Source organism: Centroberyx gerrardi, chromosome 2 (assembly GCF_048128805.1).
Source record: "Centroberyx gerrardi isolate f3 chromosome 2, fCenGer3.hap1.cur.20231027, whole genome shotgun sequence".
In the NCBI taxonomy this organism is placed as follows: Eukaryota; Metazoa; Chordata; class Actinopteri; order Beryciformes; family Berycidae; genus Centroberyx; species Centroberyx gerrardi.
Window position 1 is genome coordinate 18848167 of NC_135998.1, and position 20447 is coordinate 18868613.

Consider the following 20447-nt stretch of genomic DNA (forward strand, 5'->3'; position numbering starts at 1 on the left):
GTATTATGACAGACCTTTGCAAAATCAGCAGATGTAGGACCTGTGCTGTCGGAACTGAACAAAATATTTTCATTTGTGTTTTTGCAAGCTGTCACTTCTGAGAATGAATCCATGCATCCAATCCATCCTCGCAAGGTCATTTGACTGAAAGGGTTAATTGTTTGCCAGCCAAACAAATTGCCATCCAAGGTTATGTCATGATGTGACAGGGTCTCTCAGCTGTCTGGAACAAATACCTACCAGTGGCTTCTAATGGGTGACTCTGCCTCAGTGACAGCTTCATTACAGCAGCCTATCCAATACTCACGGGAAGAGTCCATAAAACCACAGAACACATCATTAGGAATCTCTCTGACCTTAGCAGGGATATGGCCCTGCCACTAATCAAATGGCTTCTGCCAGTCAAAATGGCTGAGCACCATACCTGGAATGTAACCAGGCACCAGACATTCTAAATTGCATGGTTACATATTGAGCAATTAAAATTAGTCAGCTGTGGATGCTAAGGTGTAAAACATATGGAGATTACACCCATACCTTCAGCCTTGAAATACAATTAAACTTTTCAGATATTAGAAAATACCACAGAGCTTTGATGAGAAGACATAAATAGCATGCTTGATTTTATTCATGAAAGAGGAAGGAATTGTTTGCATTAGAAAGTCTGTGACCTTTTTTGGTCCTGTTAATGTTCACATCGATATAGTTAACTTGTCCCAGAATGTCCTGCGATCATTTCTGCTGACCTTTAAAGAATTCTTCAAATTCCTCACTGTGAGTCTCTTAGCAACTCATCATTACAATCCCTTACAAAATGTTTGGCATCTCACTGTCACCTCAATATAACTGACAATGACTTTAAGGGAAGGAAAAGCAAGCAGTCTGTCTCCTTTTCCCTTCCTGGAGACATCACTGCAGTCAAAAAAAAATCAATGCCCTAAAAATATGGCTCTCCTTAGAATGTTTTGATCCCTGTATATTAGATGTTGACTTCCTTAAGCCATGTAACCTTTAACAGTCACTGGATCAATAGGTTGGAAACTAAGAAGCCTGTTCAAATCCACTGACAAATAGCATTAAGTAGTCAAAGGAAGCAAAGGTTTTTATCAAGACACCAGAAAACACAGCACTCAAGTTGCAGTTCACGCTGGGAGAGAAAAAACATTGGCTCAAACTCAATTAGACTCCATAGGCTAAAGAGAAGAAAGCCCGCTGCAAGCAGCTAACATCCATTACGAGACTGCAATAATGACATATAAATGCAATTAATATGACGGATGGGCGGCAACATCCTGACAATCATTTGACTACTTCATCATAATAGTCAGTCTGGCAAATCCCATTAGATCAGTGGATGTAATAGTGAAATTCCTAAGGAATGGATTCATCATCGTGTCGCAGAGTTTATTAATGTTGAATCATCTGGCTTGGACAGTATCCATCCAGAGGAGTGGAGACAAGCGCAAAATAATAAAGAACATAGAAAAAAATAAGTTTATTATGACATACATAACTTCAAGAGTGAGTGTTCTGATTGCTCCTGTGGAAAATGCTGCAAACATGTTTCTTTTCTTTTTCTTCTAAAGATCAACTATTGTGACCTTAACATTAGATCTAGGATGATTCAGCACACTATCAATAACCTCCTAACATTTTCAAAGAGCGGTGTGTCTACTACATAATAAAATTGACTTTGGGTAAAATTGTACAACCTTAACGCAAGCCATCATTCATCTTAAGTCCTATCCAACTTATTTAATTTACATTCACATATATTTGATTTAATATCTACAAAACAAAAGTGCTTGTGGCAGAGAATCAATGGAAATGTCATGACCAAGTTTAGTATGAATGCTAATTGTTGTTTTCTAGCTTGTGGGTATCAGTTGGGTATGGCAAGATGTGGCACTTGTCATACCTTAGCTTAAGTGGGTCCAAATTATTTTTTAATCATTGCAATGGAGATCAAAGTCAATGCAGAAATTGCCAGAAATTTATTTGGAACACATATCTAATACAAATTCACATTTCAGGACCAATATTCCCTCTAAGCTGACAGTTTAGTGATCTACGTCTAATAATGTAGCACACAGACCGAATAATGATTTGGTGTCAGTCATCAGTCGTTGCTCCACTTTGTCCACAGAAATTTAGTCCATATAAACGGGTTTGGTGACAAATGACATCAGCTTTGCCCTGCCTTAGTGTATGTGTCAAAGTGAATTAGGCATGTTCTCCCCTGACACCTCACCCTACCAACCACACTGACTGAACAGATTTCATTCAGCATTATTCTTAAATCTCCATCCTTTGAGCTAATGCAAGAGCTAGCTAATTGGACAGACCAATATCGATTGGTCTCTGTGTCTCATGTAGCTCAAATTCTGTCAAAAAGTTGTTTCATCTAACATATATTTCCTGTGCAAATGTGCTAATCCATTTAAAGCTACTTGCTAATACAAAGGGAATGGGATACCTAGAAATGCTAACCTTTGAACAAAGCCACAGTGGCTCTTTGATGGATAAACTGCTTCTCCGCACAAGCAGGAGCTCATGTTCCAGTACAGCTGTGTCTTTATAATACTGTATTTCAGGATCTGTCATCAGAGCGCTTAAAATGCAACAACTCCAGTGTGAAATATAGTGTAACAAATTAGGATCTGCAGTCCCAATGCAGCAGTGAGCAAAGATGAGACACTGTAGTAGACACAGTGAAACATTTGCTAGTGAATACACCACATGCCATGTGTGTTCCAGTAAATGTCTCTTTAGAACCATGTAACAGCCTGGGTAATTGACTTGTATGCATAGCATCACTAAACTAACACATAGATTAAAGCAGCACAGTGCAGACCCCCTTGCTTGGTGTGTATAGTTTCGCTATACTGATCACATAAGGAAAATACTGTGTCAACTATATGCTCTCAAACAAGTAATTAATAAAGCAAGCACAAAGTTGACAACATTATTTGAAAGAACTGAACTTAAGTCTCGAAAAAAAAGTAAAGCTTCGCTGCTTTTCCTGCCGTCTCTGATTCCTGCTCCTAACAGAGCATGAGTATAGGCACGCCTTGAACATGATTCCCAGATGAAAGGACAAAAAATAGAATAGACGATCTTAGGAGACTGCCATGCCATTATTTCCTCCTTTCAAAGGACAGGGGTGAGGTGTGCAAGATCAGCATGTGGTCGGGTCTTCCCTCACAACACTTTCTCAGCATGATTATCCTAGCTGTTCAACGCAAAAAATTGTGCCTCTTTTTTCCCATTCAAAGAATAGACACTTCCTCTTGCCATGTTCACACATGCTGAAAACTATACAATGGAATTCAATATTATCTGAAATTTAAGTGAAGGTGCTAGTTTGATTAGTGCAAAGCAGGCTTAGTGTTTTTGCTTCAGCCCAGGCAGAGTATTCCTTGATTCTGACAGCCATAGTTAAAAGCCTAACTAAGTGTTGATCGCTTGAGACTGCCATTTTCAATAGACCCATTAATTCTGTTTGTTAAGCTGTCTCATTACAGAGTTAATAGTGCATTTGTCCTGATTGCGGTCATGTTACGGAACAGTGGTCACACTGTTCGGCTGATGGGTAGAAGGCACAAGGCACACACAGCAACATATGATCAACTGTGTAGTTTCCTGAACCCAAAATGTCTCTATTTTTTCCCAAAATTAGGGATAATTACAGGTAATCTCGAAAATCATTGTTGAGAGAGGACTAAGACGGCTATCCGGTTTGTTTTCAATTTATTATGCAGTATAACTATGATACATAGGGAACTTTTTGGGACAATTTTTCAGCTTCACAACTCTTTGAAGGCAATCTAGGTATTGGCTTCAATATGAGAATTGGCAACACAACATTTATCAATATGAATAACCCACTGCGCTATAAGCAACAAAAAATCATATAAAAATATACCGTTGGTTGTAATTCTGTCAAGCAAGCCGTTTCATTGTAGATTATTTCTCAGGCAATAACATCCATCCAATCTTAAAATGGGATTTGTAATGTTTATCTACTCCTACCTACCACATTTTGCCTGTGTTAATTCTTAAATGCAAAAAAGAAGTTGTGAATGAGACAGATATAATGTGGGTTAAGAGGCCAACGAGAAAGCTAGCTCCTCTTTTATGAGATCATTGGTGATTGCTGTTAATGCTGGGGAAATACGATGATGATGATTCTGTCAGTTGCCACAGGTTATGAGGAGCTGTTAAGTATTTCTTCATGCAGAGTAGGGATGCACCTATCAGGTTTTCTGGGGCCAACTGCCTATTTTTTAACAGTGTGATTGGTTGATCACTGATCCAATCGCGATCGAAATGATGCATGCATTTTACATGATACATCATGTAAAAGTGCACAGTAAGCAAAATTAGTAACATTCCTAGACTAGAAAATGTGCTGTAGTAGAGCACAGACCTCCACCAAGGCCGACAACACCCCACAAGGCAGTTATGCACCTTTTGGTGATATGCCACGCCCATCGCCACACCCCCTTTTGGCCAATCGAAATGAAAATGTAATCAGTTCTTCCTTTGCCCATAACCAACTTTCATACCAAGCTTCGTGCAAATCCGGGCCCAACGTTTTGAGATATCCTGCTAACAGACGGATGGACACACAGATGCAGGTGAAAACATTACCTCCTTGGCGGAGGGAATAATTGCCATTGGTAGCCACAGGCTTTGCTTTCTGTCCAATATATTAAACTGGAACTACTAAATGATCATAGGAACTACTCAATGATCAATTTCAGATCATAGGATCTGAAATTCAAAATACAGTTTCAGAAATAAACTGTCAGTGGCAGATGGACAACATGCCTACGCTACTAACATTCTGCTGAATGGTGCAAATTGGCTCCTACTTATTACAGCATACATTCCTAATCTGGAAATTGAAACTTTATTTGTTTTTTGATCAGGTAGTTGAAATAGTGATCACCCAATCACCAATAACCTATGTACAATATTTATCAGCCAATTATGATCCGTAGCTAATTGATCAGTGCAAATATTGGTATGTAAAATTAATACTGCAGTTACTAATGTAATGACTATTTTAATACAACAGTAACAAATAAAATGGTAGCAATAATTTTGGTAGAACAGAAGGGCAAACCAAATGGGGCTGAATTTATTAAATTAGCAGCCTGTTAGGAGAGAGTGACATAGGCACAGTTTTAGAGAGGAATTAGTGAAAAGCCAGGTGAAAGAGCATTACAGAAAATTAAATATCATACTGATGAGGGTGAAGATTAATTTACTCTTCATGATCTGCACTACCAAATATTCTAATTTATTAAAATGATAAGCATTTTTGCCATTAGTGAGCCAGGTGAAGTAAGTGCAAGCTCATTTCAAACAAATGTACTCTTAACTGCAATCATAGTGTTTTCCTCAAGTCAAGAGGAAAACACTAGCAGAGTATGCAAATCATATAAATATGTGAAATACACAATTTAAGTAACAATATACAAAATACAGTAGGTCTGTAAAACTGTTGCATCGGGAATTTAAATGTATTCACTGTATTTGTGATCTTGCAACTGCAGTTTGGACTAAACAACTAAAAGCTGCCTGACCAAAAACAACACACATTATTCCCTCAAGACATAGCAACTTTATTTTCACCACTTCTATCCTTCAGCAAAAATGCACTGCTAAGTGGAGAAATGACATGGAAATTCACTTAATGCTTGATTGTGTCCACTAGCTGGCCCTCATGTTTAACAGCAATCATACCAAATTGATCTTTGCCTGTTGATGCTGCGAGCATTTTCCATGGGCTTAGGAATTAAAGCAGCATGCTTTTTTAATATTCTATCCCTACTCCACTCTTCTTTCCTGAATAATAATAAGAATGTGAGAGAGAGAGCTGACTTCTAGATCAAGTTGCCTCCCAGCTCTGGGCCATGGCTCTGGTTCACAGTTTGACTGCATGCCTAAGTAGCATGACTTGATTATGACACAATTTTGTTCCTGTAGCTGCAGGTACAAGACTTTATGGAAGAATTGTTTTCTTACTGAAACGAGAGACCCGCCAAGCTGTCAGGACAGCCATATTGCTCTGGTACCACTGTGTGGGTTTGAGAGATGTCAACTCATTATCATCTTATTTCTGCTCTCATTTAGCCTAACTCCACTTTTCAGAAAAGCTGTTCTCACCTCAAACTTCCAATTTATGTTTTCAAATTTTAGGGAAGAATTGGAGATACAGCAGACAGCAATGGGAAATGTAAACCTGCAGTGTGCCATCTTTATCCTCTGGCAGTGGAGAGAGAAAGCAAATCAGGGTCCTTACTATTAAAACACACAGATGTTGCTGCCTTTGGGGATCTTGATACACACAGACATGTGTTCAAAACACTCTGCCAAAAGAGCCACTAGTCACACAGGGACAACAATCAGCACAAAACACTTTATAAACTGGCAATGCAAGTTGAGAGTAAAAACAGGAAATAGGAGTTTAATTGCGCATTGTTGGCTTCCTGGTAGTGATGGACTTTATGCCAACCAAGGGATGTTGCTATTGCACATCATAATGAACACTGCAGATACAGTAATGCCTCTCCACAAATTAAATTGGGTAGAAAGCTAAGCCATTTGGGTAGGCACAACAGGGTGATAATGACAAAGCATTTTGCAAAACGCTGGTCTATTCAGTGTTTTGTTTTATTTTTTAGTTTGTTTTCTTGATATGTAATTTATAATAAACTGGTGACATTAACATTAAAACCAAACATGGCACATGAGTTTTCATTCTACCGCCCAAGGAGTAACACTCCTAAGAGTCACACTCCAAAGAGATGGGAGGAGGACGTTTGCATGGCTGTTTGTATAAGCTTTCAAGTTAACAATATCACACTTGTTTAATCAACTTCAATTAAAAATGGGGTGTATGCATGACTTAAATTGAGTTTGTGTAGAGTCTTAATCACTTTAATTTGTACAGCCCCAGAAACAGTCCACTTGTCAAAATAAAATGATACATGGTGGACAATCCCATAAATACAGTATGTATGAAGACTTTTAAATAAACAACCATTTCAATTTCTCCACCTGTGTTCTTTCTTCACCGCCACAAAATGAAGAGCTGCAAATTCACGCGTGCCAATCACCACTGCTCACCTTGACAATGCTCTTAACCGATCTAAAGACATATCACCTACCGACGACCTCAGGATTGCATGGTCTGCCGTGTAACACTTCTAAGGATAATTGCTCTTGGATCAGAGCTAATCCAGAGGCAGACAAAATACCTGACAAACTCAAACTGTATGCTGCATTTCTGAATGGAAGACAGAGGGGAAACATCCACTACATACCAATGAGACTCCTCCAGATAAGCATACAGTGTGTGAGGCCAAATGCCCAATTTCCCCTAAGGCTTATCAGAAGTGCATGGCTGTGCTAGAGTCACGCTGGTTCAGTCTCATTGGTGCTGTATTAAAGAAAAGATGGAATCTGACTGAGACTTATTGTAAAATGGTAAATAGAAAGTGGTTTGATAATAATATGACATGGAAACCTATTGGAGCTGGTGAACTTCCTAAAAACCTTTACAGCACACAGCATGGCATCAGCCCTCCAATATGTATAATGAATGATGATGTGAATCTAATTTCATGCCTCTTAGCTATCCTTTGTTCTCTGCCTTGTATTTCAATGACTTGAGGTTTAAAAGAATTTAAAAGTATAATGAAGTCAGGGTTTATGATAGTGTCATGGACTAAGGTGCACTAATTGCACAAAACATCTGTACAAGCCAAAAAAAGTGACAATTCACAATTGACAACACTGACAGGAAGAAAAAAATCTTCTGGAGTGTTATATCCTTTCTGGCACCTATCCTAACCAAACAATACTTAATAATGTGGGTGAAGCTCTTTCTGGCTTTCAAGAAATAGGTGCTCCTGGAAAACCTGCACAATACTGCAAAATTCAACAATAGCAAAACAATTATGGTTAAGCATAAGTGTATCTTCAGCACCATATGTAACCATACTAAGGGCATACGTTTTGTCACATCCTAATGACTCCTCATAGTGACCAAAATTCCTATCTTCTTGTTTGATTTCAACGGGGGAATATTAACCAGACTGACAACTCAAAAAAAGAGCTCCAAACAGGAACATGGACAGTTGTGTATGGACTATATAAAATTGTGGGAGGAGGAGATTAATGGTGCACACACTATATCTGAATAGAAATCTCAGAGAAGGTATATAAAATTGCTTAGAGGGAATAAAAATAGGTACAAAATACAGTAGCATAGATAAAAGGTTTAAAATCTTTTGTAGGAACCAAAGGGCTATGATGGTAGCGAGCTGTGCTGAGGAGGTGCGGAGCAAATTCTGGTGGGAATCAAATTTTATGGGTCTTAAACATCATTGTGATGAGCTTATGTGAACAATGACTCTCCTTTTGGTATTTGAAACACACATTGCTTGTCATGTTTGCAAAATAAGACTACCCCAGTGTGATTTCAGTAATTCCATTAACCAGGTTGGATGAGACTTTTAATCATTTAACTATGATTACAATTTCTGACTCCTTCCTTTTAGTGAAAGCCAATTTAATCAATTACCACAGTGTTAATGATTTAATAATGCAGTCTATATACAATTGGTACAGGTCCTTGTCAGCTCATACACACACAAATGGACAGTCACACATGTACGTTTGCACAAGACAATGACTAATAAAAAAAAATGTTGATTGAGGGGCCATTGTGTTAAAAATATTGACTCGGAATCACAAAGCTACTGAACCATACAACACACTCTTCAGTTAGCAGCAGAAGATATAAGAGCATGACACTTAGAAAAAGGGTAGAGGTTGGTGGAGGACAGAAGTCACCATTGTGCATCAGAGAAGCAAGGAAGAGAGAGAACAACTGGAGCCCAAAAACAGAGTGTAGCTGGGCTTTCATCCTGCCTGTGATCTGGTAACCTAGCCTGTCAGCCTGGAGGAGGACATTTATGGGCCGTTTGGTCCCTTTGAAGCCAGAGATGGGGGTGCTAGTATATCCCAGTGAGCCAGGTTCTGGGTAAACCATAGATTTTGCTGGCAGTTTGATACTGATTAAAGACTCACACGTCCACCTTATCCTTTGCTGGTCTTAGTCTTGCGATGAAATATGGCAGACGAGTGTGGCAAACACTTCATCTTGCATTGATTGCAATTTGATGCACCCACCCATGCATCCACCCAAAACACAAACTATGCAAATTAAAATTGAAGCAATTGACCTTGACTGAAAAGGTTAGTTTAAGAAGCTACAATTATCACATTAAAATCATCTACAGGAAAGAATATACAGGTGGGGCTGGGTAATGGTGTAGTGGAGTGCATAACCTCCACCATGCATACTGCATATTGCTTGACCCTAATGCTTTTGGCAATGTGCTATCTTCTATTTCACATTACTGTCTTATTTCTTTTCATCCTGCAAGGTTGGAAAGGTCTTTGTTCCCATTTCTGTTAATGGCACTGACTCAATGGCATAGAGTGAAGGACCTCTGAAAATTGCAAACACTGATAATTTGCAATGAATAACCTTTGAAAAAGGAACAGCATAGTCAAAAAAAAAAAAGTCAGCACACCCAAAAATGTACAAGAACTATATATATTGGGATTGTAGAAGTCTGTATATGATGTCATTAATGAGTAGATGACTTTGACAGTATCAAGACAAAGCAGCACTGATGAAAACTGCTTGTCGTGTGTGTCATGCAAAGATGTGGCACTAACACAGCAGTCTGGACGTCCAGCTCAAGTGCAGAGTGGCACAAGAAACAGCAGCAGGCTGGCCTAGGTACTAGGTATGGTGGCATACTTGCGAGAATGCAACAGGACAACCCTCGCAAGGAAGTGGCACTGCTGCACGTGTGCGGGTGCGAGAGGGAACTTCATCATTGTGAACAATATCACACGATATAACACACAACCTGAAGGAGCAAAATTGAACCTGTTTCACTGGTTCTTAAGTCATATTGAGATAAGCGCAGGAGAAAAAAATGCGTGGTTCTCTTTCTCACATGCAAGTTCTCACTTAATTTTGCAGGTTTTGTCATGGAAATGCCACAGTAATAGTGATATTATTTCACTAAGAAGCAACGGAACCTTGCAGGGGATAATTTTGAGGAAAATAAATGCAGCAAGCACAACAGAAATGGGAAAAACAATCAAACTAGTGACATCACACCGATCACATAAATGGAAAACAAGGTCTTGAAGTTTATTGGTCCTTTTAAAATGCAGGTTTCACTGTGTGCCAGATTCAGTAAAATCTTTGGTCAGTTGCTATAGTGGCACGAATTGGTGCCCATTTGTGAATCTATTCAGAAATGGGATAAAAACCTTGTTTACGTTTTTTTTAAGTTTGTTTCATTGCCATGCCTTTAACCTTTTTATGCCATAAACTCCCTTTCCTTTTCTCTTGTCTCTTACTAAATCAAATCAGAGCTTTGCTTTAATCGAAAAGGTTGTGTGTGCTTTTAGTAGTATACTAGTGTATACTAAGTGATTTGATGCAATTGCTCTATTGTCCACAGATTAAGACGTCAGAAATCTGTTAGCACCATTGAACTTGGTAAAATATTCAACACATTTTCCAAACATCATGCTTGGTTTTAAGGATACTATGTGTTCACTCCTAGTGCAAGATGATGGATTTCACCCCAGCTCCCTGTGCCCCAAATCTCTGGCTTGCATTACAAAAGAAAGTTTTTACTAAGAGAGCAAATGCATTACACAGTCTTTACCACATGGGGCCTGCTATTACATGGTGGGGGACTCACGAGAGGAGCCCTAGGAGCAAAAAGTGCAACTAAATGGAATTACTTTTATAAATCAGTGTCACATTATGCATTCAGCGCACAGGCTAGAAAGCCCCTGTATAGTATATAAGTAGAAAGTTTATAAATCTTTAGGGAATTAGCTCATGGAATGCTCTTCTGTTAGATATACCATTCAAGATGTTTTTGATACCAGTCCAGCCTTACATATCAAAATAAGTAGTCTTAGAAGCAACAAAGATACACTAGTATACAACAGTGCCGGGCTAAAAAAGATAGTAACTGGGCTACATTAAGCACTGTGACAATGCTCTGCAGAAATCCATCAGAGGGACTGAATGTCAGCATCCAACTCTTACAGGCAGCTGATGAGAAAGATTGGGTTGCCTTTAATTTTTGTTGCTCAAGTCTAAATATAGAGTGCAGGCCACTGCTTTCAATTTGCATGAAAAAAAGACAAGATAGTGGTGAGATAGTCCCTGGGCTTGTCACCGAACCTCTGGAAGCTTTCAAAACCATGATGGAGGTTCTGTGTAAAATGCGAATGGCAGGCTGTTTACCTACCAGTAGCTGTATACACTGCATATCTGAGTATACTGTAACCAGTATTACTTTTCAGTTTAGATCTTCAAGTATCAGCTTCATCCAAGAGATCTCATTAGAGTTTAAGCAACAATATGCAGAATAAGCAGACAATCTAAGATGTTTAATGCAGAAGTAAATAAGGCTCGGAAATGCAAGAATATATAGATTTTATATATATTTTTTAGTATCTTTGTTTTTCAAAGATTTTATGGGTATATTTGAGTCATTTTAAAGATACAACAATAAATGATAAACAACGTAAAGAAAAATAATAAAATCAAAAACTATTTAATCTTGACATATACACTCATTTGCCAAATATTAACTTTGATCCTCTTTGCCAATTAATTTGACAGACTGTGCACATAAGTGGACAGTTGTGCACGCTGATGCTTTGGCTACATCACATAGAGCAAAACACTGTTCGGAGGGAAAACCTGGGCTTGAGGATTCATTAGGGGTAATTACAGAATACTATTTATTAATTCTCTCAAAGATAACAGCAACAATGCTCTTGTCAGCAAATTTTCTCAACAACAATAATTAAGTGATTATCTTGGGATCAAAGCTGTCCACCACTGCCACAAGGCATGACTAGTGACAGAGGCGGTGACAAAGTATTACAAAATACAGTTCCTGCAGAGGAGAGCAATCAGCATGGGTCACTGACCACAACTCATTCGTCCTTTCCTGGTGAAAGCCATCACGTAGGCCTGTCACCATCTAGCTAAATTAGCACATTAACAGTGAGCTTGAGTCTTCACTCTGTGTTTGTCAAATGAGTTTTCCACAGGGTGAGGCAATATAACCTCACAATCTGTTGTTTGTTTTTTGAGAACCCAATTATTGTGAGAAAGGAGTATGTTCCTCTGAGTTTCATGCTTAGTGTATGTTGTGGGTGACAATTCACACTAAAACTCAGATATTATTTGGTAGAACATTCATCTCATACAGACGATCTCCCATACTGTAGAAGGTCAAATGATGAAAAATGGAGCACTTGACGGCCTACAAAAGCATCACCATGTAAAATGGTGCAAACCTGAATAAGTGGTACGCAGCGTGCAGGTTATGCATGAGCGCCTGAAAAGAAAACACGTTGAAACCGTTGAAAAGTTAGTAGGCTACAAAATAAACAAGCGAGTCAATGACTGCTTCTCAGTGAGCTCTGTTTATCACAAATGAAATCAGCTTGGCTTCATGGCTTGAGTTGCGTTCTGAAATCTTTGGTGGTTGAATTGCGTAACGGCACCACAAAACCAGTGGGCTAACGTCAGTTGTGCATATGGCGTTTGTTTATAGTCTAACGGCCGAAATACATGGGACACGGACGCGGCGCGACACGTCTGCCGCAGAATGCCCGCAGCAGAGCGCGTCCAGTATAATCAACTGAAGCTGCTACACGGACCACGGAAGCCGCGCGCACCCGCGCGGGCATCGCGCGGCTCATCTCTAGTTTTGTGCGTCTGGTCTATTTTTTCCCCTCTACGCGCGGCTACGCGGCCCTCAAACAGGTAAAAACTCCATAGAACTGTGTAAAAAACGAGTACAACCTGTTTAAAAATGATTAAAATAAATACCTCATTGTACCAGAGGCAATGTGACGCAGCAGAGCAACCTTGTGGGTGCTTTTACATTGCACATTAAAATAAATCACAAGCACTTTATAAAAACCTTTATTTTGCACACATGCTTTATAGCACACAATAGTGTGCTATAAAGTTTTCTGTAATCGCCTAAGTTGTTTGAAAGAGAGCATTGTTTAAGACTGAATAAAACTTTGGATTTTTAAATAATCTTTGAAAATAATGGACAGATTAATTGATTATCAAAATAGTTGTTAGTTGCAGCCCTATTCTAAACAATGCTAAACAAAGTGCTATGCTAAATCCAGGAAGTGTCCAGGAAGTCCTATATAACAGGAAAACCTGTAACTTCATCTCAGCTTCACACTATGCAATAACTCCCATCTCCCCTGCTGACCTTTGTCCTCCCTTCACTGTTGCCCCTGTAGTGCTAAGCTCAACCCCTGACATAAGATTGAGATGTAGTGCTGTGTGTACATGTTCTGTGCCACAGGGAATGTAGCATTCTAGTGCAGGCTTTTTTTTCACTTTACCACAGTTGCTTTTAATCTCCCATCTCTAAGCAAGCCAGGTTTGCTGTAACTCCTGCCTAGAAAGATAGAGTAAGGCAGAGAGGAGATGGGGAGAGAGGAGAGAGCTGGCGAGGACATGCCAGAGTGTGATAAGATGCCATATAAAAACCTGAGGTGCTGGGGAAAAGGAATAGTGTAAAGATGTAGTCTAATACGATGGACAGAGAAGATAAAAGAGGAGGGGGAGAGTTTTGAGTGTTTTTGATCCTGTGCTAGGTGCCTCAAGGTTTTCAAAAAGGTTAAGGCTAATGAGGTGTTTACAGAGTCAGCCATGTTGCTAAATGTATTGATTTCCATCCAGCTCCCACGTCATCATTTAAAATGAGCAAAGAAATTTATCCCCTGTGACAAAGCACAGAAGGTTTGTCAAACATAACATTTAATTCCTTGATGGTGGGTTGAATTTTTAGCAGAACATTTTTTTTCGGCATAACCAAATGCACCCACACGTAACCTAGAGTTAAATTTAATAGGGGAAAAAACTCAGCCAATCCAATGCAGAACACTTTACAAAAGGTAAAGATAGACATTTAGACTGTCTGCATACAAACTACCTTGATATGCTTGCTTTCTTCAAAATACATGAGGAATGGATAAAAAAAAACAGGAAAAAAGGGGGAGGGAGGACTGCTTTTCTTCCCCACTACCCTTTCTGCTCATCAATTCTCTGTGACACTTGTGGTAATAAATCAAGGCTGGGCGTGCAGGCCAAGGGGGCAAGGGGACTTGCTGTCTGACAGACCGGTCATTTAGAAAGTCCTTTTCCCCCCTGCTCTAGCCTCTGACGTTGGTCCAACAAAACGTGCATCTGACAATATTAAAGATACAGATACAAGGAGACTAGGCATGCTCATATAATGAAGAAAGGATGAAGGTAGGTGTGTGTGTGTGTGTGTGTGTGTGTGTGTGTGTCTGTGTGTGTATGTGTGTGTGACAGACGTGGGTACCTATGTCTGTGTGTGCGTCTGTGTATCTGCCTGCATATGTGGTAAGGCCCGAGGCTTTGTAGGATCCTGGGGCATCAACATTTTGTCATTACTTTCATTGAAGAGAGAGAAAACGATGGGGAAGCATACTGATGCAACACTGCATATTTCCATCAAGCAATTCTGATAGTGAAAATTTCCTCATCATTCCCTTCAATTTGCTCGTTTTGCTCTGCTAAAACAACAAACAAAACTGTGTATTTTTAGGATGTCAGGTACAGCATGTCAGCTTACAAACAGAACTCTGCCACTTCTAATACATCCATCAAGAGAAAAGCTGTCAAGATGGCCTAACACATTATGGTGTTGAATACTGAATATGAGGAAAACACAGGTGACACCAAAATGTCTGCTTCTATTACTTGGCTTCAAGTGTCAGTATCCTAAAAGTAATGTGCTTTTTGCATCACCAATAGCTTTCAGCATGTGATAGTGTCATGACACTTGGCAGTCAGCAGACGGATAACAATGACAGCTTATACTTACAACATAAAAATAATAATGACAATAGAAAAAAACTGTTCTTCTCCTCTGCAAGTCTGACAACTAAACTTATCAAAGAAGAGTGTTGTGATCTTGATGCATATACAAAGTTGTATTGTTGTAACATTAACATAACAGTGAACACAAACATAATATAGCCTGTATTTCCTGAGGATAACCTCTGAAATCTCTATTGGCCATACAATGGAGTATATAGTCAGCGAGACGGCAAGGCAATACAATTCACACCTTCTACAGTCTAAGCTTGTGTTCAGGGTTCGGCGCTAACCCTAATAAAGACTGGGGCCTCATACGTCAACATCTGCAGCTTTTCTACTTTAAATGGTTGTGTATTTTAATTGAGAAAACCTGGCTACATCTAAATTCTGATGTATAAAGCTGAAATTAAACGCTCAACTCCTGAAATTAACTAAATTAACAAAATTGACTATGAAGGCTTGTTGAAATGCCCCATCTTTGCCAGTTTTGCATTAAATTTCTGAATGAGTAATTCATTCATTACTGATATGAATGCCTACATCAAACAGTTGATGGCATAAACAAGTTGATAATTTTGGGTGAAAATAAGAACAAACAAATATGGTGGGCTACTATATGTTTTAAGGTCATTAATGGCACTGGCATTATGCATTATACTCTCCACTCCTTCACAGCAAAGAATTTTGTTCTTGTCGGAGTATGGCATTGTCTTCTGTGCATCATTATGCATGGAAAGAAAACACCTAAATGGTAACTTCAGTAGGCCTATTTCCACAAATTTTAGGGCTTAAGTAATGGCAATTGGGCATTTATGACATAGCTGCAATTGTCTACCTTACTTAACAAAGGATTTAAGGAATGAAAATTCAAAACCACAAAGAGGACAGAACAGAGCATTGGACTGTTCCTCAGTCTGGCAGCAAATAAGATCTTACGTAATAGGTTTGTTACAAGGCACATACATTCATGTGTAGGGCTGGGTATTCTTATGATTTTACAGATTCTGGTGCCATTTTTTATTCTTCTTATCAATTGCCTCATCAGTTCCTACTATATACATTTCCAGAAGGCCAAAAGACTACATACAGCTTTAGTGGAGTTAACTTTGTTTTATTACTCAAGACAGACACTGCTGTGTGGAGTTACTTTTGTCTCAGAATTACTTTTCAAAACACTAATTGGAGGTCAACATCACAGAACAAAAACAAAATATTTGCCATTGACTGTATTTACCACTTTATTGGGTACCCGTAATAATAATATTTCCGACAGCACATGAAGGCAGCATCTGCTTGCTACTGCAGTGATGGTTGGCACGGTGTGGAAAAAGTGCCTCAAATCTAGGAGATAATGAGGTAAATACTGGATTTTTGGACCCACAGTGCAATCGTTTGGCTTCAGAACAATTGGATTATGCGACACGCGCTGTTTGGAGTAATTTTAAGGCCTTTTTATTTGCCATTTTTGATACTCTAAAGAAATGATATCCAGCAACTTCTTTTTGGTGCTAGTTAACTCGCTGTGTGTTATATGGACATACAAACTTCACCTGTGTTTCGACCGTGGTTTTGACTGACATGACAGTGAATAAGTACGTGAACCAAAAAAAAAATCTGTTGAAGGCCATCATGGCGAAACGTCATGTTTTTAATGTAATAAATGCCTTTTTTTTTGGTTTACGTCATTGACATTCTTTTTAGGCAGCACCTTGCCTCCTGCTGTTTGAGCACAATGTAGTTTACTGAAGTATGTGACCCGCCAGTGTCAAATTACATCATTGTTTGCCAGCACTCCGAAAGGGTCAAAAAGGTTGTTAAGCAGTTCAAAATGCTTAATGATCAATAAGAGGTATCGTTAGTGCGGTCGCTTATCGATTCAAGTGAATTAGGCAATTTGGAACCAGGAATAAATTGGAACCAGTTCTCGATACCCAGCCCTAGTAATGTGATGAATTTCTTTCTGTTTCATCTCTTATAGATTTATATTTTGTAGTTAAAAAACATTATCATGGAGTATGGAGCAAAGATTATCCAACTTTTCAAAGTGGTTGATGGCAAAAGGTAATGTGCTTGTGATTCTACGGAAGACTTGATAAATACACCATTTATAGTAAAGCAAATTATTTTGATATGTTACACTAACATTGCCATCATGCCCATGCATTCAGTGACAATCTTGATAAGTCTTGCTAAATACTAATAAAGCTGGTACCATTTTGTTGCACTGTGCCTCCTCACTGGATTCTAAGTTGCTATATAACCCTAACACTATTTCATCATTATCATGATTTCACCAATTCATCATCTCAACTTCTGCATGAAACGCAATGCACCACATACTTTCTGTGTGTATTACACACGAGGTCCCACATGAAAAACCTATTGCTCCTCCTCCCTCAACAGAGTGCAGTCATGCACTGGGAGGGTGAAGCAGCAAATTTGCTAGCTGGCTGAATGGGAGGACAGAGAGGCCTTTCTCACCAGTCAACGGCTGTCCTTAATGAGAACAGAAAGTGATTTACTAGCTTAATGCTCCAGCCCTCAGCCTGCCTGCCTTCGCTTCCCGCAGTCTGTTTAGTCTGCACTCTTTATACAAAGAATGAAATTGAGACAGAGTGAAAAAAGAGATAGCAAGCCAGAGTCTGAAAACTGTAATAATGAGCCATTCTTATGGATTCTGATCTCAATTCCCTTATCACTGACCTCCAGTAGGTCCTGCATCTTTGCATTAGCAATGCAACATGTTCTCTGTCATACCAAGCCAATACAGTTGCCTTGAAGTGATTTGAAACTGGAAGACAATTATATATAATATTATATACAAAATGTCCCAATTACAGTCTGTTACTCATCCATATCATGTTGTTACTGCACCTACTGTTCACAAAGACTACTACTGTATGTGTAACACACTCATTGTGCTCAAGATAGTGTGCCATGCACTGCTATCAATACACAGTCATAAAAACAGTTGGTGGGTCGACACACAAAAGGGCCAAGTATGAGAACATCTATCTTTCACATAACTCTGTGACATAAGTGAAAAATATAGACCAAGCAAGCGAAGCAATTTCCCCTCATGCATAGTCTGCTGCTCTCACATAACAAATATTTTCTTTGTTGGTGTAAGGCACAAACTATTTCCCAGTATCATTTTCTTGTGTGGTTATCCAGTCAGTGATGCTATCTCAAGACCAAGTAAATGATTTTCACTGAGAACTTCTTAGATGGCCTGGGAATATCAAAGACCTTTTTTTTTTGCTGTGTTGATTCACTTGATTATCTGGGGAGTATTTTTTAGACAGACAAAAGCTACTTGATAAAAAGAGGCATAGCATTAACTGATGTAGGTTCGAAGCCCTTGAAAACTGCAATGGCCAAATGCTGACAGTGTTGCAAACTCTTGTTTTTCATTCCTTAATCAAACTTATGGCATCAGCTATGCAAGTGAATGCTATGTGTGCATGTGAGAATAAAATACCGTGCAGACCTACAGGGATAAATTGCATTCCTTGGTTGGTGCATCATAATTAGGGTAGGCATGAAATTTAAATCGTAATAATATTGTCTCCACAAAATACGGAGAGAGAGAGAGAGAGAGAGAGAGAGAGAGAGAGAGAGAGAGAGAGAGAGAGAGAGAGAGAGAGAGAGAGAGAGAGAGAGAGAGAGAGAGAGAGAGAGAGAGAGAGAGACTGTCTGTGTCTGGTAAGGCAAGAACACCTAACGATGAGTAGTAGTTACTTGAGTTGGTTTCCCATGCTGAAGCTAATGCCCCGTGCTGTTTTTGACAGCGTTCCAATCAGGTGCATTCAAAATAAAACCTGCATTCCCTTTACTGGACTGACAGCATATCATTCTGACTAAATAAAATAATTTCCTTATCAGAGGTCATAGGACAACTATAAGCTATTAAACGCTAGGGCATACATGTATAAAGACATCATTTGGAAATGTAGGGGTGACCATAGTCTAACCAGGCACGGTGCGATGGTCCCTATGCGCACAATTGTACAGCTACGTTGTCTGGGTATCATGGAGGGAAACATAACTGTACCACAGCAATACTTACCGAGTGTGAAGTAGGGGAGAGCTGTGTTGTCAAGATCATCCATTACGGAAATTCGTCCAGGTAGGTCTGTTCTAACGAATAATAGCAGTCGGGATTCCCCTCCTCCTCCTCCACCAGCACCACCTGCTCCACCACCAACCCCTCCTCCAACCACGCTTCCTGAGCCACCGCCGGTGAAGCTGAACTCGTTCTCCCGGAGTACGGGTAGGGTAGAAACGGTAACGGTTTTAACCTCACACGGGGTCTCCACGTCGTTCTCCTTGTCCCTCTCCTCGTCCGGCGATGCCCCCCCTCTGTTTGCTCGTACTGTCAAGGTCCCTGTTAATAAGAGACCCACGAGAAGGACGCGGAGGTGCAGTAGTAGTATCCCCGCCATCCCGCTCCCTGTGTGTGGTTCTCTCGCTTTGAGTGGAGCTCATAAGCTGTCCGTTCATTTATAGTACAGTCGCTGCAAGGGAGTCATGTCCGTCCAGGAGGCGGCAGCACAGGTGTAGTGAGAATGACATGTTTGGTCTCATCTCACATTCATCTGTGGCGAATTCATTTACAGCGTCACTGATGCTTTGAGTGTAACAAATGAATCGAACATGGCATGTGTTCGTTTAAAGACAAACATAATGGCGAGCCATCATCATGCTAGCCATGTGTAAAACTAATTGATGTTGTGTGATTTTAAAGGTTAGTTTGTCAAAATAAGATACTAAATATTTCATTATTATAATTAGTATAAATTCATAAAGTTAACCTGTTACTGTCAAGGGCAGAAAAGGGCAAATCTCGCCTATTTTAACTAGTGTAAAAAAAAAAAAAAACAGCTCTTTATCTCAAAAACTAGAAATGGTAGCCTACAAGTATGGTTAAAAGTTTTTTTTTTAAATTAGAGAAGTGCACCATATTGACCAAGCAGTCAGGGTCCACAGAAATCCAGTATGTGATAATTCTTTTCAACAACTAATGTGCATAAAATGTCAAATAAATAAAAACAGACAACAATCAAGTTTTAGATTGTTTTCCTGATGAGCCACAACAGCTAGGGAGGAATTACTCTTGTTTCTGGTTCCTGAATGTCCTGACTACTTTTGGTAAAGATTTGGTGTCAATATCTCAAAGCATGCCAGTTCTACAGTGTGGTTTTTTTCAGGATAGCCCTTTTTGGTCTCCAAACTGTGCCATATCGTGCCACAAGATTCCCTAATACAGCCCTGCTGAATCAAATAACAAGGATCCTTTCCCTTTATAGAGCAACATCCAAATGTCATCATGCACAGCCTTTGGACACACATAGTTGAGCCTACCAACATTATTCACAGAGATGTCTGTCATTTAGCTAGGCCTTTGTATTTTCCTGGACAGAAA

At 39.4% G+C, this 20447-nt stretch overlaps 1 protein-coding gene across 1 annotated transcript in view; it reads right to left on the reverse strand.

Annotated features, from left to right (window-relative positions):
• Positions 1-19467, reverse strand: part of astn2 (astrotactin 2) — a 441429-nt gene extending 421962 nt beyond the window's left edge. Inside the window, exons 1-2 of the mRNA XM_078288520.1 lie at positions 19227-19467; positions 19092-19193 (exon numbers count right to left, since the gene is read on the reverse strand). Coding sequence (XP_078144646.1) covers positions 19092-19193; positions 19227-19467 — 343 coding nt within the window. The remainder of the gene's footprint in view (positions 1-19091; positions 19194-19226) is intronic.
• Between the last annotated feature and the right edge of the window lie 980 nt (positions 19468-20447).